The sequence below is a fragment of the Leptopilina boulardi genome, unplaced genomic scaffold (genome assembly GCF_019393585.1).
Source record: "Leptopilina boulardi isolate dan_hultmark-lab unplaced genomic scaffold, ZJU_Lbou_2.1 LbouV2_234, whole genome shotgun sequence".
Classification (NCBI taxonomy): Eukaryota; Metazoa; Arthropoda; class Insecta; order Hymenoptera; family Figitidae; genus Leptopilina; species Leptopilina boulardi.
In genome coordinates, this window is record NW_026137790.1 from 265186 (window position 1) to 288953 (window position 23768).

General features: G+C 34.4%; 2 protein-coding genes across 2 annotated transcripts; both read right to left on the reverse strand.

Annotated features, from left to right (window-relative positions):
• Positions 1 to 15417: 15417 nt before the first annotated feature.
• LOC127280293 (uncharacterized) lies at positions 15418 to 16413 on the reverse strand. Its single transcript, XM_051303199.1, has one exon. It carries the CDS (start codon positions 16411 to 16413, stop codon positions 15418 to 15420), a length of 996 nt encoding a protein of 331 aa, XP_051159156.1.
• Positions 16414 to 16509: 96 nt separating this feature from the next.
• LOC127280294 (uncharacterized) lies at positions 16510 to 18732 on the reverse strand. The gene is made up of 2 exons (XM_051303200.1): positions 17413 to 18732; positions 16510 to 17058 (listed from the first exon to the last, which is right to left on the reverse strand). The coding sequence occupies exons 1-2, from the start codon at positions 18730 to 18732 to the stop codon at positions 16510 to 16512; spliced, it is 1869 nt and encodes a 622-aa protein (XP_051159157.1).
• Between the last annotated feature and the right edge of the window lie 5036 nt (positions 18733 to 23768).

Here is a 23768-nt window from a genome sequence, read left to right on the forward strand (position 1 = left end):
AAAATTTGACAAAATGGCGACCTGTCAAAGTCAAAAGTATGATTTTCGTTAAAAAAATACGGTCGATTTTCAGCTATATAAAAAAAAGTTTTGCATAAAAAAAAATCCTTCGATCACGAACTAGACTTATATGTGTAAATGAAGCACACTAAATTTTAAATAAATCGGTTTAATGGTATTCGAGTAATCGTGGTCACCGACTTGGAAAATGTCATTTTGAGAAAAACGCATTAAAGTTTCAACTTACTTTTTTTTGTTCAGAAGAAATTTTGTTTCCAATTTACAAAGAGTCATCGATTCCTGGACCATATAATAACTCTTCCGCAGTGGTTGCCGTTTCTAAATCATAGGAAAAGGCCATCTGTCGTTAGGGTCAGGTATGGCTGGCCACCTTGTCTGAAGCCACGGGACGCGCCGCTGCAGTGTTCTGTATATCTCATTTATTTTTCACCGGATCAAGTTTAAAATTTACAGACACATTTCTAAATATGTATACTTTAAGAAAATGCAAAAAAAATCGATTTTTCGAAAGTTACAACTGGTGTTCCCCCCTTAAATCAACAAAAACGCGAAGATGAACCCGAAAAAAACGTGACTCCCGTGACTTAAAAAAATTCAAAAGCTAAAATCGATTTCCCGTTGCGCAACAATTCGGCAATTTCAATAATTCCGAAATCATCAACAAGCACACATGGTACACGACCGCTAACGTAAGCAAATCGCGGCCCGAGATACAAACCTTTTGCAGAAAAAAAACAACGAAATAATCGAGACCAATCGCTAAAACGACTGCGAAACCGTACAAAAGACAAGTAAATCATACCAACTAAGTTTCAGTCTCTAGGCTACCGAATGTCAAACAAGAATATTTCGATCAAACATTGCTCGCCGATCATTCAAATTCCTTCGACAGATCCTTAAGATCAAGTCAAAGAGTCAAAAAGGTCCGATTTGAAAACGTCGTTGCTGAATTGAGTTTCAATAAGTACAGCCGTCCTTCTCGTCCCCTTCATCTTAACCAAAAGTCCTCAGAAGTGAAATAAAAAACGTATCCAACTGACAATATCTAGCGAATGTAAAATGTCCAACAACCCTAACTACCTCCGAAAATTGTCAAACTACCCGCATTGCCGTAACTAACAGAAATTTTAAATCCCCCCTCGAGTTAATGAATTCCAATCGAATTTCGCAGAACAGTCACAAATGCAGTCAAGTCCAAGAATTGACTGTGCAATTGCAGAGACTTCCATCAGTCAAGCATCTGCATCCATTTAGACAACTGATTAATCAGTTCAGCGAACGCTATCAGTTCTAACGCCGTTGAAATCATAAACCAGATATTCACGAAGTCTCGCAGGGATATCCTTACGCACAATATCCCAGGTACTATGATTACGAAGATCCCAGATCCAGATCTTTTGATGCACCCTACAGGTATTATTTCCCCTCCCCTCGCCCACGCCTCAGTCTACTCCGAAACATACCCCAAAAGATACGAAGGCTTACCACAACCCAACTTTAATGGAAGCCAAGGAAACAAAACCGACTGAACGGTACCCAACGATGCTCCACCTTGTTAAGCTCAACACTATCCATCGACTCCTTAATCTTCAGCCACTTATTCTCCTGGCAATACTCCAGCTATGGGATTCCTTTTAGCAACGGCGCTAAGTAGCGCATTGCATTAATTAGCACTAAAAAATTAATTTTTTTTTACAGACTTATTGTATATGATAATCAAGATCAACTCCCGTTTGAATTTTGTCAAAAAAATTAATTAGTGGCGTGTAAGATAAAAAACAAAGTCTATCGGCGCTACGAGTTAGCGAATTGGTCAAGATTTTGTTCCAAATCGCTACGGTGTAATCGCTTCGGAGCGTAGCGCAAAGTCACTAGCTATAACACAAATTGAAATTCACTTAAGAGGAGAATACACTGAGTTTTTTTCAAAAAATCAAATTTTTTTTAGTTTTCGTTACCATAATTATTTAAGATGGCGGTAAAAATTGTTTACAATGTATCCAAGGGTTATAAAAGGGTTAAAATAAATGTTTATGTTAAGCATGGAGATGATTGTTCGTTTTTTTTAAATTGTAATATAAGTACTGTACTGTACTGTACTGTACTGTACTGTACTGTACTGTACTGTACTGTACTGTACTGTACTGTACTGTACTGTACTGTACTGTACTGTACTGTACTGTACTGTACTGTACTGTACTGTACTGTACTGTACTGTACTGTACTGTACTGTACTGTACTGTACTGTACTGTACTGTACTGTACTGTACTGTACTGTACTGTACTGTACTGTACTGTACTGTACTGTACTGTACTGTACTGTACTGTACTGTACTGTACTGTACTGTACTGTACTGTACTGTACTGTACTGTACTGTACTGTACTGTACTGTACTGTACTGTACTGTACTGTACTGTACTGTACTGTACTGTACTGTACTGTACTGTACTGTACTGTACTGTACTGTACTGTACTGTACTGTACTGTACTGTACTGTACTGTACTGTACTGTACTGTACTGTACTGTACTGTACTGTACTGTACTGTACTGTACTGTACTGTACTGTACTGTACTGTACTGTACTGTACTGTACTGTACTGTACTGTACTGTACTGTACTGTACTGTACTGTACTGTACTGTACTGTACTGTACTGTACTGTACTGTACTGTACTGTACTGTACTGTACTGTACTGTACTGTACTGTACTGTACTGTACTGTACTGTACTGTACTGTACTGTACTGTACTGTACTGTACTGTACTGTACTGTACTGTACTGTACTGTACTGTACTGTACTGTACTGTACTGTACTGTACTGTACTGTACTGTACTGTACTGTACTGTACTGTACTGTACTGTACTGTACTGTACTGTACTGTACTGTACTGTACTGTACTGTACTGTACTGTACTGTACTGTACTGTACTGTACTGTACTGTACTGTACTGTACTGTACTGTACTGTACTGTACTGTACTGTACTGTACTGTACTGTACTGTACTGTACTGTACTGTACTGTACTGTACTGTACTGTACTGTACTGTACTGTACTGTACTGTACTGTACTGTACTGTACTGTACTGTACTGTACTGTACTGTACTGTACTGTACTGTACTGTACTGTACTGTACTGTACTGTACTGTACTGTACTGTACTGTACTGTACTGTACTGTACTGTACTGTACTGTACTGTACTGTACTGTACTGTACTGTACTGTACTGTACTGTACTGTACTGTACTGTACTGTACTGTACTGTACTGTACTGTACTGTACTGTACTGTACTGTACTGTACTGTACTGTACTGTACTGTACTGTACTGTACTGTACTGTACTGTACTGTACTGTACTGTACTGTACTGTACTGTACTGTACTGTACTGTACTGTACTGTACTGTACTGTACTGTACTGTACTGTACTGTACTGTACTGTACTGTACTGTACTGTACTGTACTGTACTGTACTGTACTGTACTGTACTGTACTGTACTGTACTGTACTGTACTGTACTGTACTGTACTGTACTGTACTGTGTTGTGTTGTACTACCCTGTTTTTAAGTTGTTTTTTAATTAGAAGAATCCGTAGAGTAGCTAAGCGTAGCGTAGCGTAGCGTAGCGTAGCACTACTTAGCGCCGTTGCTAAACGGAATCCCATAGCAGGTTATACAACCTACAAGGGACCAGCTTATAATACAAATTGCGCCCGTATGTATTCACCTTTCCATGAACATTAATCTCTTTTCCCACACTTACCACCTCCATATCTCAATCACAACATGACATCTAAACCTCACCCCCCCAGTAAGTCGAACAAAACAGAAGAAAATGACTACTATCCAATGACTATAGAAATTCGAAGATTAATAGACTGAAATGTATAAGAAGCGCCGAAAAGAAGCAATCAATCACAATTATCGTAACGAAGAGCATCACTTCTCCGTCATTAAGTCAGCAAACAAAAAAACTGATAGTCGTATTTATTAATTTTTTTTTTAATTTTCTCAATTAATAATATTTTTATTTGTTCATCTGAAAAATAAGACATTTTTTATTCCTCATTGTGTTTTACCTTTTTAAAGTATTAAAAATTGTATTCTTAATTTAAATCAAAAAAATGATATTGTACATTTCGCTATAATATTGTACATAAAACAACTTTATTCGATTAAATTTAATTGAAAAAAATTTGTTTTTAATTAAATTGAATTTTCGAATTAAATTAAATTCTTCAAAAAATTTTATTCGTTTCAATTTCAATTATTTTTGAAAAATAACCACAAAAAAATTTGATTTTTCATATATGTCATGTTTTAAAATGTTTTTTATTCATAATAAACTAAAATCTATAAAATATGTATTAAAATTATATGATTTTAAAAATTTTACTTTCTTTTACTTCAGAAAACCTGGTAAATTGAGAAAAATTTACAAATCGCGTTTACGTTCCTCAATGTCGATGGTGACTTCGTCCCAGATTGCCTCATTCAGTTATTTTTTCTTTGCCACTTGTTCATGCTTCTTGATGAGTTTGAGAAATTAGATGACATCGGGCGCAAAATTTTTGCTACTCGTGCTATCACTCAATGACGAGAAACTCGATAAAATGTCATTGTCGATGTCGTCGTCGCTTTCCGAAATTTCACCGTCCTCGAATAAGGTGAATAAGTAACTTTTTTTATTAAAATAAGTAACAAAAAAATATTTAAAAAAAAATGAAATAGAAATGTATTTTGGAATGTACTAATAATTATACATTATACTCGAATTTCGTATAATTTTTTCTTTGTCAAAAAGTATATAAAAATGTTAATAACATTTTTAAAATTGTATTATCTATAGAGTCGTATAGACACACGGATATTGAAAACGTCAATTATTATTATATACCTTATTATTATATTATTATTATATTATTATTATTTATTATTATAAATTTCTGGAAATATAATAAAAATAAAAAGGGTATACTTATAAAAATTAAGCCTCCCAATTCAATAACTCGATTTGCGCTCGGACAAAAACTTTATTTTTTTTTAATTTTTTGTAAAACTTTAATTTTTTATAATAATAAACAAAAACTGAAAATTTGTTATTTTTCAATTTCATTTAATTTTAAAACATAAATCGTTGTATCTCAAACAAAACTTCATGAAATTCATTGAAAATTGGTATACTAAAGTATTTGGATCTATCGAAAACGATATAATAATTAAAATTTAAAAAAAAAATTGTAAAATTATTTGTTGATGTAAATAAATACCTCTCGTAAATTATACACTTTCTCAACTTCAACGACAAAAAGTCTGTAAGGAACTTCCCTACTGAAAATCCCGACATGGGTACCTATACTCGTACCTATATAGGAAAGTATATAGTTTCCTATGCAAAATCGTATACGTAATTGGAACAGGAATTTGAATAGGAAAATAAGTAGGCATTTTTATATGTATATCCACATCCACACATTCCTATTTCAAATCCTATTCCAATTCCTATTCCAATTCCTATTCCAATTCCTATTCTAATTCCTATCCCAATTCTTATTTCAATTCCTATTTCGATTCGTATATGAAAAAATTTTTATTTGTACTTTATGAACATGTCTTTCAATAGTAGATGTTCCTGATAGACCACAGAGATGAAAAAAATCCATTGCGCAGCCGAAAAAGTTAAACATAACTACTGCGCAGGATATTAAATTATAGTGTGCATTTATGTAAAACATTTCCTACTTATTTTCCTATTCAAATTCCTGTTCCAATTACGTATACGATTTTGTATAGGAAACTATATAGTTTCCTATGTGGGAACCCATGTGGGATCCTATATAGGTACCCATGTAGGGATTTTCAGTAGGGTTTCGATTTGATTAAACTTTCAGTGAGACATTTGTTTATTAATATGTAAAGAAGTTTTTTTGGAAATTTTCAAGTCCTTTCAACAACAACTTTGTAAAATTTAAGAGTTTTTCAAAAAACTAATTTGCGCGTCAGCGTCATTCTCTTAACAGACAACAATTTTACACATCAAATCGATCCATGGCGTATTGTCTGCTAAAAAAAAGGCGCTAACGCGCAATTTCATTTTTTGAAATACTCATATTTTCCAAAGTTGTTGTTTTGAAACGACTTGAAAATTTCCAAAAAAACTTCTTTACATATTAATAAACAAATGTTTCACTGGAAGTTTCATCAAATCGAAAGTTCATTACAAACTTTTTGTCGTTGAAGTTAAGAAAGTGTATTTACCGACAGGTATTTATTTACATCAACAAATAATTGTACAACAATTTTTTTTAAATTATAATTATTATATCGTCTTCGATAGACCCAAATACGTAAGTATACCAATTTTCAATTAATTTCATGAAGATTTGTTTGAGATACGACGATTCTTATTTTAAAATTTAATGAAATTGAAAAATAACAAATTTTCAGTTTTTGTCTATTACCGTCAAAGGGGGTAACATCGGACAGTTTTTAATGTTTTTCATTAATAACTTTTACAATTCAATATCTGAAGGCTTGACGTTTGCAATATATATTTTTTCATTAGGGTCCTGCGTGACGATATGTGTAACTAAAAATTTTATATTTATCTCAGTAATTTTCTCGCAAGTAAAGAAGTAATATCCGGAATTAGCCTCCAAAGTCGGGTAACTTTGGACACTTTTTAATTTGTTGTTTAATTCAACATTATTTTGGATAATTATGTTATTAAAGTATTTTGTTTTAATAAGACAGTATTCCAATGCTCTGTGAATACTTTTTATAATTTTTTTACAAAAATAAATAAAATTAATTAATTAAATACAATTAATAGTATATTTGAAGAATAAATATTTTTGAAATTTTGTACTTTTGGGTGCTTTGTAGTTTTTGGATGGTTATTCACCGCTCAATTTATTTCCTAACTTTTGAAAGAGCTATTTGAAATGTGCTTTCCGAAAATTAATAATATTTACGACTTTTTTCGTCTACGTTCTATATTCCTCCTATGTCCGAAGTTACCCTACAAAATTACATTTTCTCAAATGAAACACATTTACAAAATAAATAATGAATTTAGTTTATTGAAATCAAGGTGAGTTTTATGCCAATAAATAGTAGATTAAATTTTAAAAAAGAATTAGCATTTAATTTACATATAGTTGTTCAAAAGTAGGCTTTCTTGCACAAAGTGCAATAACCAACAAGAATTTCTTCCAACCAAATTAATTTTTTTCTTCAATTTCTTTGTTTATTTTTATTTTTAATCTATCAGATTATATTCCTTGGATTTTAGAATCTTAATTTTTAAATAATTAATTTGTAAAATTGTCTGTTCTTTAGATTTAGAAAAATATTGAATTTTATTCGAAAAGAGTTTTTATTAACGAAAAAACATAATTTGAATACATTTTTGTCACTTAATATGCCAATTATATTATTTGTGATGAATGTTACGAGGATTAGCTCGCCGGGTAGGGTTCGGAAAATAAATTTTTAACATTCAATTTAATCAAAAAATATATATTTAAAAATGCGTTAATTATTTTTACGGGAGACGACAAAAATTAGTATTATAAATATAATTATGGCGACGAAACATGACGAAATTTCTGGTATACGTGAAGAATTGAAAACAACTGAAATACAAATTATAGTACAAAATATTACGTCATAAAACATTTCGAAAATTATAAAATTAAAATACAAAAATTATACACGCAGTATTTCTCGTTAATATACTGCTCGACATCGTTTAACCGTTCTCAATTATTTTACGGTACCGTAGTTTCGTGGGGACGAAAATGGCTTGAGCATGAAGTACCACCTCTTTTACTCATGCGGTGCTACCGCAGTCTTTACTGCAGTGCAACTGCTTTCGAAGTGCTTGACTTAGACCGTTCCGTCTGGGGTCTAACATCGGTCGCGCGTGGGGGAATACGGCGCGGTGGGGGTCGGTGAGGTCCGGAAACACTCGAGCGCTCCCATCGGCTTTCGCGAGAGACCAGCAAAATCACAATTTTCATTTTTAATTTTTACTTCCGTTACACCCCTCTTCGTAAGAGTGGAAAATTGTGCGGAATTTTCTACGATAAAAAAATTAACTTCGTAATACGAATACAGATACAAACTTTCGTTGTAACGATAAAAAAAATAAATATAAACATAAAGTATAAAACATAAAATATAAACGAAGTAAATACGTAGCACGAAATAAAACATTTTTTTGAAAAAAATAATAAAATAAATCTCACTGTCTTCTATTCTTATTCACTAATTTCATAGTTTTCTTTCCGTACACGTTCACTGTTACACTAAACAATTGTCCATTGATCGTCTCAAGATATTTCTTGCGTTTAGGTAATTTGAATCGATTTGGATTTCTTGACTGTGTTGTGTCGAAAGATGCGTTCGTTTGATTTAACGGCTGTTGCTTTGGCGGACGTTGTTCCAGTTGATATTCCTCGAGTGGAATTATCTTCGGTTGCTCACGTTTTTTCTTGATGAGCTCGACTCGTTCGTTTATTAATTCGACTGGTATGGACCGTTCGGGGATGTGAATTGGAATGAGTTTCCATTGAAGTTCGTGGTCGTTATTAAAATTTGATAATTCAGGCGACTGTGGCGTATCGATTTCTTTTGCGACTATCGATTGTACTGGGCTATTCGACTCGATTATTTCGGTAGCAGACGATTTTTCAAGTTCATCGGGATCCTTGACTGATTCTTCGGGATCATATTCTCCAGTGAAACAAATCATCTGTTCGGCGGTTTGTTGATCGTATTGTTTATAAATATTCTCCCATTCTTCGTCGGAATGCATTTGAAAGCGGAGGTATTCGGGCGCGGAAGACTGTGGATCTTCAATACTAACGTTGTCAGCTGATAAAGTTAGATTCACGTCATCGGTGTCATTGACGTTTAAAACTGATGAATTTTCGTAGCACACAATTGCGGTATCTTCTTTTTCGCGTGAAGAAGACGACATCGTGGATAAAATATTTTTCAAGTTGGATATAGCCGTTTCTGTCTCACTTTCGTTGATATCCATAGAAATAGTACTCGTAGGTACTAGTATCTCGTGCATGGTATTATGGTTTTCGTCAACCGCACAACACTTAGAATTTTCGATTAATTGTTCACACGCGTTCGTTTCACTAATAACAAAAGAGTTTAACGGTTTTAGCGTCGTCGGTAGCGATGAAATTGCGCTAATTTTCTTCGCTTGTTCCAATGATCGTCGACATGAAGGCGGCGGTAGAGTTTGGCACGTAATCTGCCACAACCCGTGACTTTTTGTTTTTTGGTGAATCACAGCTGGGCCTTTCGGGATATCGGGTTCGAGTATCATATTAATTTGGCGAATAACCTCATCTTCATCACCCGGGTGGGACGTAATGATCTCTTTTACTACGTTGTCCATTTTGATGCGTACACTTTACTGTCCTATTACGTAAAAGGCGTAAACGACTGATTTCGGTCCTTTTAAGGAATTCTAGACGCGGTTTCTGATTGGTCAGCGTCTCAATAGAACTTTCCATAGAATTCAGCGTGAGCGAAATTATGACTGCGTGGCTGCATTAACGTCGTCTTCCAGTCTTCCTTCGTGGAATGGTTTGATATCTTTCACGTGGCTTGTTGATAATTTTCCGTTTTCGTCCTTTAACTCTATGATAGTTTGGCTTACAATTCGCGCAACAGTGAATTTATCGGAGTAATTAGGAGCAAGTTTGGCGTTAAAATTATCGATTGCGGATGACAAATGATGTACGCGTTTAACAACTTTTTCGCCTATTTCCGGTATCCAATTACGTCGTTTCTTATTAAAATTACGGCTTTGACTCGAAAATGCACGGGCTAAATTAACTCTGACTAGTTCGAACGTTTCTCGCAATCGTTCGACTAAAGGTTCTTTTCGCGGCGTGTTTTTCTCGACGTTTGCTTTTAACGTATTCGGTGGTAAGATTTCGCGTTGATAGTTTAAGTACGCGGGCGTGAATTTTGTCGACTCATGTTTAGCTGTATCCTTTCGACCGGATTACATTGAGGTGAATAAGGAGGGGTTCGTTGGTGAATTATTCCGAAACCGTCGACTAGACTTTTAAAATCTTTGGCAGTAAATTGCGTTCCATTATCTGTTATTAACACTCGCGGTGTTCCGTAGCGTAAAATTATCTTGTCTTTAAAAGCACGAATGATCGGTTGCGTCTTTTGTTCGCGTAGCGGGTGAAGTTTGACCCAATACCATTTGGTACTCAGCGATTTCTCCATTCATACCGGGCCAATAATAATTTTCGGCGAAACGGGCTATAGTTTTCGCGATTCCGAGGTGACCTGCAGTAGGGACGTCGTGATTTTCTTTAAACACCTTTTTTCGTAGCGGAAGAGGAACACATAGTTTCCAGGTTTTCTCGCGTTCTGTGAAATTTAACGAGTGATGCATGTGGCGATACAGAGCGCCGTCAATAATCGTAAATTCAGGATACCGATCGGGATTTTCGCGAGTTGCTCTGAGTAAATTCCGGTACCAATCACACTGCTCGTTCTCATGGATCGCGAATACTGTTTCGTCTGTTTCTTCGTTCGGGTTGTCATCTGGCAACGGATCTCGTGAGAGTGCGTCAGCGACTTTGTTTAATTTACCCTTGCGATATTTCACGGTAAACTCAAATTGTTGCAAATAAATGCTCCATCTGGCGACTCTTCCAGAAGGACTTTGAATGGATTGCAACCATTTCAACGAAACGTGGTCAGTCAGAACGGTAAAAGAATAACCCTCGAGATAATACCTTAACCATACGACCGCGAGGCACTCTTTTTCGGTGACCGAGTAATTCTTTTCCGCTTTGTTTAACGTACGACTCGCGTAGGCAATAACCATCTCTTTACCGTCGATTTCTTGTGTTAAGACGGCTCCGAATCCATCTTTACTCGCGTCTGTTTGGAGACAGAAAGGAACGGAAAAGTCGGGGACAGCAAGAACAGGAGCTGTAGCCAATTTTCCTTTTAATGTTTCAAACGCGGTATTTTGTTCGTCAGTCCATTTCCACTTGTTCTTCTTTTGGAGCAAGTTCGTTAGTGGTTTAGCTAACGTGGAGCAGTCGGGAATAAATCGGCGATACCATGAGGCGATTCCCATAAAACGACGAAGTTCTGTTACGTTTCCCGGTGTTTTAAACTGAACGATCGCTTTAATTTTTTCGGGATCGGTATGGATACCTTTACCATCAATTACGTGTCCAAGATACGTGACACGTGTTTTGAAAAATTCCGATTTTTCGGTATTAACTTTCAAGTTCGCTTGGCGTAGACGTTTGAGGACTTTGCGAACGTTTTTGAGGTGCTCGCTGACGGTATTTCCAAGGACAATTACGTCATCTAAATAAACGAAAGCTGTAACACCAAGTTCAGGACCGAGAACTTTTTCAACAGTTCTTTGAAAAGTCGCGGAAGCGGAGTGCAAACCAAACGGCATTACTTTATACTGATATAATCCACGGCCTGGGATCACAAAAGCTGTTACAGGGCGACTTTCTTCGGCTAATGGTATTGGGATCTGAAATCATAGGGAATTATGGGGAAACTGACCTCGTTGCGTCAGCCATCTTGATTTTTTATCTCTTTCTTCTACATATATTTTAAAAAGGATGAAACGAAAAATGGCTGACACAACGAGGTCGTCACCAGATGGCGTATCGCAGTATTTCAGATTCCAATATTCCAATACCCATTTCGGAGGTCAATTTTTGAGAAATATTTTGAATCTCGAAGTCGGTCCAACGTTGCGTTTATGTGGGGAATTGGGTATAGTTCGCGAATTGAGACTGTGTTTACCTTGCGAAAATCATTGCAAAAACGATACGTTTTATTTTTGCGTTTCGTCAGAACTATCGGGGAACACCATTCACCTTTCGATGGTTCAATGACGTCGGCTGCAATCATTTCGTCGGCTTGTTTTTGCATGATTTCTAGGCGTGTAATGTACGTTTACGGGTTCTGCGTTCGGTTTTAATCGTATGACGTGTTCACCTGCTGTTGTAGGTTTCGTTATATTTTCGAAAAGTTTCATTTCTTCGGAAATAACGTGTAGCGCGGCATTTATTTCGTCTTGATTTTCTACTTCCTCGACATGTGCAACTGAGGAAAAATCAAATGCGTAGTTCACGGCTGTCAATATATCGATTCCAAATAAGAGATCGACGTCTAATCGTGGTAATACTCGAAAATTTGCTTTAATCGTTTTTCCGTTGAAAGTCATTATTAAATCGACCGTTTCTCGAACTTTTGCTTGTCGACCATCTGCAAATTTGACTTTTAAATCCGCGGGATTCGTTTTAACTGAACCGTTATCTTTAATATATTGATAAACGTTTTCTGAAATGTACGATTTACTCGCACCAGTATCAAGTAGAGCGTGAAAAGTCATATCGACAAAACTAATTGATTCAAAGAATCTTTTGTCTCGCGAATTTACTACTCCGACGTTGTTATCGTCTTTCCGGCAGCGTGTATCACGTTTGCGGGCCGATTCGTTTGTGCCGGTTTCTTTACGTCGGTCCGTTTGTAGTTTTCCGGTTTCGTGCATTTACAATCGGTGTAAAAGATTCCCGTCGTACCACAATATGAGCAGAACTTTTTAGCCGGATTTTTACAATCGAAACGACTATGTCCGCGCTGACTACAGCGCCAACAGCATTCAAGTCTATTATATTTATTTTCAACTGCCGCAACATTTTCTTTGGTCTTTGTTTTCACGGACGCGGCGTTTTCGTTTTCGTTCGTGAGTAAGAATTGTGGAGGAGGTTTGTAATTTTTCTCGGTGTGTACGACTAATTCGAATTCGTTTGTCAGGCGAATTAAATCTGAGACCGCAGGGTCTTCGTATGTCAACATTTCTGTCACGATTTAAAGGGGGAATAACCGCAGGGTTATTTTCAGGTGGTAAATGATTCTGATGATCATTTCTGACTAAACTGTTTTCACGGCTAATACGCGGACTTCCGACACGGCTGTTTTGACGACTAGGATTTAAACTATGGTTATGGCTCAACTCTCCACTTTGCCTACCGTCAATTAAGTTTATTCGTTCTTCGGAAACTCGTAAAGTTGCGTGACTACCATTACTGACCGAGCCATTACGAGAATTATCGTACGCGTTATCGTGTCGTAATCCGTCGTTGATATTTCTCGGTGCACCATTTTCGTCCGCGTTTGGATTCGGAATATCGTTGTTATCTCTGTTCCTAACCGTATCGCGTAATAATTCACGAAGAATGTGGCGCGAAGCATTCGCAGGAACAGGTACGTTTCTGTTTCTTAGAGCGTTCTCCAAAGCGGGTTTCGTCATTCTATGAATCTGTGTTCTCGTAAGGTTCTCGATACCGCCGGCCATTTTGAAATTTAGTAATTTTACGTCGAGGTTTTGATTATTACAGTCAAAGTTTTAATTCGCGTAACGTATTTGGTGTGATCTTGTAAAAGAATACCGTTTATTCTTTCATGTCCCTGTTCGGGCGCCAAAATCTGTGATGAATGTTACGAGGATTAGCTCGCCGGGTAGGGTTCGGAAAATAAATTTTTAACATTCAGTTTAATCAAAAAATATATATTTAAAAATGCGTTAATTATTTTTACGGGAGACGACAAAAATTATTATTATAAATATAATTATGGCGACGAAACATGACGAAATTTCTGGTACACGTGAAGAATTGAACACAACTGAAATACAAATTATAGTACAAAATATTACGTCATAAAACATTTCGAAAATTATAAAATTAAAATACAAAAATTATACACGCAGTATTTCTCGTTAATATACTGCTCGACATCGTTTGACCGTTCTCAATTATTTTATGGTACTGTAGTTTCGTGGGGACGAAAATGGCTTGAGCATGAAGTACCACCTCTTTTACTCAGGCGGTGCTACCGCTTGCGATTTTATCGCTTACGTGGTATCACCACTTTGAGTTCCTACTCACGGTACTACCGTTCTTGAGAGGTCTTTACTGCAGTGCAACTGCTTTCGAAGTGCTTGACTTAGACCGTTCCGTCTAGGGTCTAACATCGGTAGCGCGTGGGGGAATACGGCGCGGTGGGGGTCGGTGAGGTCCGGAAACACTCGAGCGCTTCCATCGGCTTTCGCGAGAGACCAGCAAAATCACAATTTTCATTTTTAATTTTTACTTACGTTACATATTATTAATTAATATTTTTACTTCTAAAGACAAACAACCACAAATTGATCCAAACTTTAGGTTTTTAAACAAAACTGCTTGAAATTCGTAGAATTAAAAAATTTTAAATATATTTTAATGCTAAAAAACACAACTTTATTCCAAACCAGAAAGAAACTTAATTCGTGAAAAAATTATTTAAAAAAATTTAAAGGACTTTGGATTTGAAACACATTTGTTAAATTAAAAAAAAATCAAAACTGCACTAACATAAACATTTTATATTTTGGATCCATGGTTGCTGCAAAAATTATATTTAAAAATTCCATGACTTTTCCATATTTTCCAGGACCAGTTTCAAAAAAATTGCAGGTTATTTTACATAAAATTTTTTTTTATAAATGTCAAAAATTATTTTATTAGTAAATGTACAATAAATAATTATACTTATATATATTAATAAAATCAGAATTTTGTCTGTACATTGCCCGAAACTTAGAAATTTTAATATACCATATTTTTTCATTTTTAGACATAAAAATCTGAATTTCATAAAAAATGTGTCTGTCTGTCTGTCTGTCGTCATGTCAATGCGTGCAAATTTTCTTCCCGCATCACACAAAGACGGCTTAACCAAATCAAGTGTAATAAGGCTTTTCTATTAAAAAAACGTCTAATTTAAAATCGTTAATTTATAGAATTCAAAAATGTTAAGTTGAATCCAAGATATGGCCCAAAAACTAATTTTTTTAAAGGTTAACAAATCAAAAACTTAATAATTATAGTCATCAGAGAAGAGAAATTATTGATTGCAAAGTCACAAAATGATAAAACCAATAAACTGAATATCAAAAAATTAAGAAATTGTAATAGATTAAAATTAAATTTGATACATAAAGGTGTTTTGAATAATTCTAATTTAAATTCTTTATCAAAGAAATATTAAAATGGCAAATTTAAAATGAAGAACTTGAAAAAATTAAAAAAATTTTAACTATCAAAAAATGAAAATGTCAATATATATATATATAAAACCTTTTGTCTGTAAATTACTTTAAATTTAAAATTTTTTTCAAAATTCATCATTTTCAATTTAAAAAATACCCAAAAATGACTTAAAAAAAATTTGTGTCTGTATGTAGGGTAGACCGCAGCTAAAAGGTCCATGAGTAAAAAGGTTCACTACCAATATCTCAAAAATTGTTTACGCCGTATACTAAGTATTAGGCCCTATCAGCAGATAGAAGTATAAGGGAAGAAAAAAATAACACACTTGTATCAACCGCACAAACACTTTTATATGGAAAAGTAAAAATGTGTCGCGATACTTCCACTTTTTGCTTTTCTTTTGGGTCTAAAACATTATAATTACAAATGTTGGTCATTTGTGTCACAATTGTTTTATTCCTTTCGCCTATAATTTCTTTTTCATCGATTTCTTGACGACCTTTGGGCCACTCAGATTCTGGTTGATAAAGCCACAATGGGCCCAGCCACCATTGTGAGTCCACGAGCTGGGAGGGGGTACAACCACGAGATGGTAAATCCGCAGGGTTCATTTCCCCGGGTACAAATTTCCAATTTTTTGGCTCACTAAGCGATCTTATCTCTTTCACCCGATTACGTACAAATACTCCCCACTCTATGTCTCGGTGTATCCACGCGAGTGCTGTCGATGAATCCGACCAGTATGTGCTATCCAAAATTTCTCGCGATAATGATTGAATCACTGTTTGCGCAAGACGAACACCTATGGTCGCAGCCATCAACTCGAGGCGGGGAATAGTTGCCCCTTTTGGTGTTACTCTAGACTTCGCGTTTAATAGAGTGACTTGAACGGAATCCCCCCACTCTACTCTTGCAAATACAACCGCTGCATAGGCTACGCCACTGGCATCCCCAAATGTATGTAACGTCACATTTCCTATACTAATCGCTCGCGGAATTTCGATATTTTTTATCAATTTAATCTCCTTTGACCATTGCAAAAAATCATCTTTTGTCTTCCCTTCTAAATTCACGTCCCAATCTATTTTTTCCTCCCACAAATTTCGGAGTATCATTTTTGGTTTCAATGAAACTGGACATGTCACTCCTATCGGATCGAAAATCTTGTGTGCAGCTGCAAGAATCGTACGTTTCGTTATGGATTGACCAATCTCAGAATCAAATATACTCGGGTTAATTGAGATTGTGTCTCTTTTTTTATTCCATAACATCCCTAACACCAATGTAGACTCATTTTCGCACTTATCATTCGTGCTTTCCCACCCTCGAAGGTCAAACCCTCCGGACGCAAAAATTGCTGTGGATTCTTACTTGAATGTTTGTAATTCTGCTTCAGAGTCTACACTAGTAGTACAATTATCCACATAAAATGCTTCACACAAGTTTTTCACTGTTTTCTCGGTCCACTGAACTTGCGAATTTATTGCTTTTTTCTGAGCCGAACTCAAAAGCAATTTTATTATAGCGGCCAAAACGAACGGACTACATGACAGCCCAAATACTAATCTGCAATGACGAAATACTAAAGTCTTGTTTTCTCGAATCCAAAGAAATCTAAGATAATCTCTATCTGCTTCATTAACACTTATTTGCAAAAAAGCTTTTCGTATGTCTGCTATTACCCCAATGGCCCTTTCTCTAAACCGATTCAACGAGTCTGGCACGAGTTCGATTAAATTTGGTCCCTGTTCTAAGCATTGATTTAAGGATGGACAACTTTCTCGCTTGGTTGACGCGTCAAACACTGGTCGAATCTTAGTCGTACTCTGCAATTTGACCACCGGACGATGCGGTAAATAGTGAACCTCTTTTTGCGTTTTTTCATATGTGACGTTCCATGAGGAAAGGGACCTTAGCTGCAATAGACGCATTTTCCAGAAAAGATATTTAAAGTAGAGCGTCCCTGATTGGTTGAGACCCTCCATCGAAAATCAGCCCCACCACCTTACTACTACATCGTTCCTACAGCTCACGCTTACGACAAGTATACTAGTGTAGAAGTGGTGGGGATGGTTTCTGTAGTCCGTGCTGGAACGCGATTAACATGGTCATGATTAATGCTTTATAACAAAAAAACTAAATAGAAAAGTACAATTTTTAACTTTTGTATCTGAAAGAGCAACTCAAGATCTATCGACTGATATCAAAAACTCAATTTTCATTTTTTTGCAGCTAAGGTCCCTTTCCTCATGGAACGTCACATATATTACTTCCTCAATGATTCCTTCGTTTATCCATTCTTTGAAAACAGCGTCATAATCACTATAAAGATTTTTAGTTTTTAATTTTTCAATTGTTTTTATTAATCTTTTATATGAAATGTCATAATTATCTGGGATAGGTGCATGCTCTTCTACCCACGGCAAAGAAATTTCGTATCGATTTTCCCCGGTCAATTTTGCATTATCTATTACAAATTTTAACGTTTGTTCATCTTTTATACTTTTGTTTACTTTTTCAATTGGATCTTTGATCCCTATAACATCTAAGCGCCACAAATCGCATGGATCCGCCTCTTTAACAAACATGACATTAATAAGCATCGCGGCATCCATCTCTTTCGTAACATTAGGCAATTTACCCATTACGGTCCAACCTAACAAGGTTTCGAGAGCTACTAACCCATTCTCTAATTCGTATCTTTTTCCTGTAAGCAATTTCCCCGCTATATCTGCACCGACGAGAATATCTATACAACCTCTATCGCTCGAACCAACATCCGACAAGACGATACCCTTTGTATACAATTCCTCAACCCAAACATCATGATTAATACTTGGAACCGTATCACAAATAATACCCTGACTTATCGCCAAAAAATTACAAACATATTGGTTGTCGAGACTTCTCACTCGAATCTTATACACGCTGTGTGTTTCACACTTGGATTTCGCCCCACCGAATAAAGAATGAGTCATTTTCATTTCCCCTTCTGACACGTAGTCCATCTCTCTCGCAAGATCATCACGAACATATGATCGTTGAGAACCGGTGTCTATAAGAACTCTTACAATTTTCTCTCGATTCTTCGAAAACAATTTCACGCGCAATGTTTGTAAACAAATTTTAAACGAAGAATTACTAAAACTTGCCAAATTATTTTCAACTATTAATTTCTCATTACTACTCGAATCAATCTTTCTCCGTTCTAAACCGTTGCCTTGACCAATACCCGGACACATCAACAATACATGTTTACCCGCACACCAATCACATTTCAATCGAACTCTACACAATTTAGAAATATGCCCGCGCTTTAGACATTTAAAACAGCATCTTTCTTTTTTAACGACTGCAGAACGCTCTGCTGAATCAAGTTTCCGCGCTTCTTCACAATCGCGACTCTCGTGATTTGATTTACAAAAAATACAAATTGAAACTTTATCATCTTTAGATGCGAAAAGTACGCTAGCAGTAGCGACATCTTTAAAATCAATCTTACCTTTACTCCGTTTACGTTTGTCCTGTTCCGCTGATAGGCCGAATCCGGTCAATGCCATGTCAATTCGTTCTTCGTTTTCTACCTCCATCTGCAGGAAATTCAGGAGTTTGGTGAGACGATCTTTCGGTTCTTGTTGTCCATTGATGTCAGTTATCTCTCGAACTCCACTTCATGCCACGCACGTAAGATTTCTTCTGGGTGAGACGACTCTACCAGAGGGTAAAGCATTGCCGCGCACTTGTCTGTCGTCACGCCCAACGTACCCAGTGCTCGAATATATGACTCAACTTTATCATACAGAGCAGCCACTGATGTTTTCTTATTATTTTTGACAGCATTCTGGAGAACAAGTCCTAACAGCTCGCGCACATAAAATTCCACCACTAAATCATCTCGTCCGAAACGACTCTTCAGACAAGTGATAACTTTATCGTAATTTTCTGCGATTGGTGGAAAACTATTCACTAGTTCATTAGCACGAGAATCAGGGACGGTTGCCTGTATCAAGTATTGAAACTTATCCTCCTTTCTCACAGTCGGATCGTCATGGATTTTTCGAAACTGGCTCCAAAATGGCAGCCACTCACGCACATTCCCCTTGAATTTTGGAAGCTCGATGCTCGGTAATTTCATCACCTCTCTGACGCTGGCTGATGAATGGGCAACAGCTGGTTGAATCACGGCTGGAACTGAAAGATCAAACATTTTGACTTTTGATGTCAAAAACTTAGTTTTGTAGGAATTATTTCCTTCCAGCTCCAAATTAACTTCTTCCTCAGTCGCCGTAGATTTAAATAATTCTTTATTGAACCGGTCATGTACTGCATCCAATTCCGTCATTTTCGACTCCAAAAATTGAAAGGCCACCAGCTTTTCTTCTTTTGAGCAATTGTTATCTGTTTTTGCTATAAAAGCTGTGTATGCTCTTGAGAATGCGGCACGCCACGCTTTTCTTTCTCTCTTGATGGCGTCCATTTTTACCACGTGGTGATAAATTCACTTGACCACAAAATCCACTATCACTGCCTCTCCAACTCACAAAAAAGGTCCTGTCACGGTCGCCAGATTTTGGGACCAGGAATAGGTATATAAAATATAAATAAATGGACACAAACTAATAAGAAAAGTCACTCCACTTTATTATAATTAAAATGTTCTAAACGATTAATTTCAGTTTAAGACAACACGTCTTACCGTCTCGACATCTTATTCTTATCTAATCTCTCAGCCTTTTTCATCGGCTTCTCTCTTTTCGTTTAAGTTCGACAATTTTCGGAAGAATTACGCGGCAAAAATTCGCTACTCTAATGAGTCATTTATTTCTCTCTCACATCGTCACAACAATAACAAAATTTAAAAAATTTGAAGTCATTTTTTGAATAAAAGAATATTTTTCTAAACTCAAATTAATTTAAAAAAATTTTCTGGAACAATCTAAATATTATCAAATTTAATCAATTATCAAAAATACAGAATTTTTTGATTTGCTTTTTTTTGGTAAAATTTGACAAGATATCATTAAAGGAATTTATTTTCAAATTGAATGTTATTTAATTTTATAATTCAATTTTATTTTTCAAGAATTCAAGTTTCATTATGTTTTAGAAAATAAGTACAAAAAACACAATTTTTCATATATTTTATATATAATATTTTTTATTCATCAAAAACTACAATGACAAATAAATGTATGAAAATCTGAAATTTTTGTATCATTTTTATTTTACTTTAAAAAACCAAGTAAATTGAAAACAATTTAAAAGAAATACTAAAATTCTTGAAATTCCTACAAATTTCAGGTTGTATTTTCAAATTTTATGACACTTCCAGATATTCCAGATTCTCCCAGGTTCTGTATAGAAACCCTACAATATAAACAAGTTTAAAGTAAGTGAAAATAATAAAATACTGAATCATTACAGGAAATAAAAATAAAATAACACGATACTTACAAATTAGATGTATTATTTAAAAAATATTCACAAAAAAATTTTTAAATTCCAGATCAAAGAGTGTTTTTTCTTTTAACAACAACACACACATAACATAACCTCAATATTTGTAACTGTATAGGACCAAAGCACAAAAAAAGACTCAAAACTTATTTTTTAAATGAGAAAAGAGAAATAAATAGAAATTTTCTTGACATATATTTTCTCTCTCATGTAAAAATATTTCAAGTTTAACGTCCTTATATAAATAATTTATTGTCGATGAGTGTGCTCAGGCTCAACACACGACCCGACGGCAATTTCTTTTCAACAGTAGTGTAAGAAAATTCTACTAACTATCAGGGAGGCGCCACTTCCTTGAGCACTGACACATGCAAACACACAAAATAAATACAGGGATGTGAATGTCAATTAAAAAACTTCCTTTCGGCCAAGTAGAACTTCTGCTGTTTTCATTTTCGGAAAAGTTAAAATTCGTGAACATAAAAATTATGACAAATGACATTTAGGTTTATTTTCAATTTTGTAAACTAAAAATTCGGCAAAATTAAAATTATGCTAACTGATATTTCTCTTTCTTTAAAATTATGTCCAATCGAAATTAGGTTGAACAAAAAGTCTGTCAAGTTAAATTTCTGTTATTTTTATTTTCGGAAAACTTAAAATTCGAAAACATAAAAATTATGACAAATGATATTTCGATTTTTCTCCAATTCTTTAAATTAAAAATTCGGCAAAATTAAAATTATGCTAACTGATATTTCTCTTTTCTTAAAATTCTGTCCAATCGCAATTAGGTTGAACAGAAAGTCTGTCAAGTTAAATTTCTGTTATTTTTATTTTCGGTAATTTTAAGATTCGAGAACATAAAAATTATGACAAATGACATTTCGGTTTATTTTCAATTTTGTAAACTAAAAATTCGGCAAAATTGAAATTATGTTAACTGATATTTCCGTTATCTTATAATTCTGTCCAATCGCAATTAGGTTGAACAGAAAGTCTGTCAAGTTAAATTTCTGTTATTTTTATTTTCGGAAAACTCAAAATTCGAGAACATAAAAATTATGACAAATGACATTTATGTTTATTTTTAATTATGTAAACTAAAAATTCTGCAAAATTGAAATTATGTTAACTGATATTTCCGTTATCTTAAAATTCTGTCCAATCACAATTAGGTTGAACAGAAAGTCTGTCAAGTGAAACTTCTGCTCTTTTCATTTTCTGTAATTTTAATATTCGAGAACATAAAAATTATAACCAATGGTATTTCGATTATTTTTTTATTGTGTAAACTGAAAATTTGGAACTATAAAAATTCGGTTTTTTAAAAATTATGAAATATTTAAATTCGGTTTATTAACACTTTTGTAATTTTAAATTATGTTAATTAAAAATTCGGTTATTTAAAAATTGAGGAAAAAGTAGGCGTCTCCTCTCATTTACCCTTTTTGAACTTCACAGAAACTAACATCTGCACGAATCATCCTTGTTGCACCAAGTAAACACAAATTGTTCAAAATCACGTTTTCAAAAAAAAAAATGTTTCTTTCTCTTATCGAGGACGATAAAAACACTAAGGGGGGAGGACTGTTACATCCCGACTATTTAAAAATAGTTTTTTTTACGTATGTATGCATATATATACACATAATATACATAATAATTAGACTTATGGATAACTATTATTATAATGTAATTAATATATAGTATTTAAAATTAATTATCTCATAAAAGAAAAGTATATAGATATGTATATGGTGTGTGTATGTATGTGTATGTGTGTGTATACATCTTTTAAAGAAATTATCTACATGCGTTGTTTAATATTATCGACCATAATTAGCATTGCTCTTCTTCACTGCAGTCGATGCGTTATCAACCCGTATGATAATTGATAAACTTAGAATTAATTATGAGGCGTCGATATTGAAGAATATCACATTCTCAGTAAAGTAAATTATATACAAATAATTAAATAGTAGCTTAACGTTTGCGCAATAACTAATGGAAAGATTTAAATAATAATGGACAAACATATTTTTCGTACCTTTCTGAGAAGGCACATATTCATAATATAGTAAATATATAAGAAAGTATGTCATGAGATGATAAACATTGATCGAAGATAAAAATTCCAATAATAATTAAAACAGGTAATTGCTTTAACTAAAAAACAAATTGAATAACCTTTTGATCTTACAATTTTTATCATAATTAAATTAGATCATTTCATTGTTTAAAAAAGTATATAAACCACTGTTAATAGGCTCATAGTTGTCATATTACTCCGGTGAGTTTCTGCCCGAACAGTATCGTTGAGTCGGCCCTTCAATCGTGAAATTGTACTTTTAAATCAGCGTTAATAGAAAAAGTCTTGTTTCTTACAATTTATATAAGATCGAAGGTAATTTTCATTGAGTTTTGTAAGTTCATTTATTTCGATTGTCGTATAATATTATTTTATAAAAGTTACTTCCGATTATTAAAGAAACAAGTTTCTTTTTGTATTAAGGTACAGTGTCGAGAAATAACTCTTAAATAATATTAAATAGTCGTTGGTGCATTAGTGCTAAATAACGAACTTTTATTGTCATCCTGCGATACAATTGTGTAAAGCCGGTTGTATTCATTGTAACAATCCAGAATCAACTTTAACATTGTAAGTAAAATTATATTTTAAAACATTATTGTCAAATAAATTGTTCATTTTAAAAGGGAATATGCATAATATTATTTACAAAGGACCCTTGTTCTTATAAAGTGACACGAATCCACATAAAAATAAATATCAAGATTTACCAACTTGATAAATCAGCACTTTACCTCCCTTTTTTTGTTAAGGGGGGAACACCAGTTGTAACTCAAGAAATAATGCTTTTTACAAGAATATTTTCCAAAAGAACAATGAATCTTTTTAAAGAATACTATTTATTAGTTAAAAGTACATGTTAAAAGCTGTAATTTAAAAGAAAAAAAATTTTTTTTAACAAAAACTTTTAGAGATATGAGCCATTGAAGTGGCGCCTTAAAAAAAAGGCGAATTGCGGTGACCAGCATTCTGCAAGTATACTTCGTCTGAAATACAAAAATGATATTGATTTACATTTATTATAAGATTATCTAGTTCGTGATCGAAGGATTTAAAAAAAAAAATTTGACAAAATGC

Coding starts and splice junctions, on each gene's coding strand:
- LOC127280294 (XM_051303200.1), bottom strand. CDS start 18,732: ATGGAGGTAGAAAACGAAGAACGAATTGACATGGCATTGACCGGATTC. Junction 17,059..17,412: donor ACGAAGGAATCATTGAGGAA/GTAATATATGTG, acceptor CGTCTATTGCAG/CTAAGGTCCCTTTCCTCATG.
- LOC127280293 (XM_051303199.1), bottom strand. CDS start 16,413: ATGTTATGGAATAAAAAAAGAGACACAATCTCAATTAACCCGAGTATA.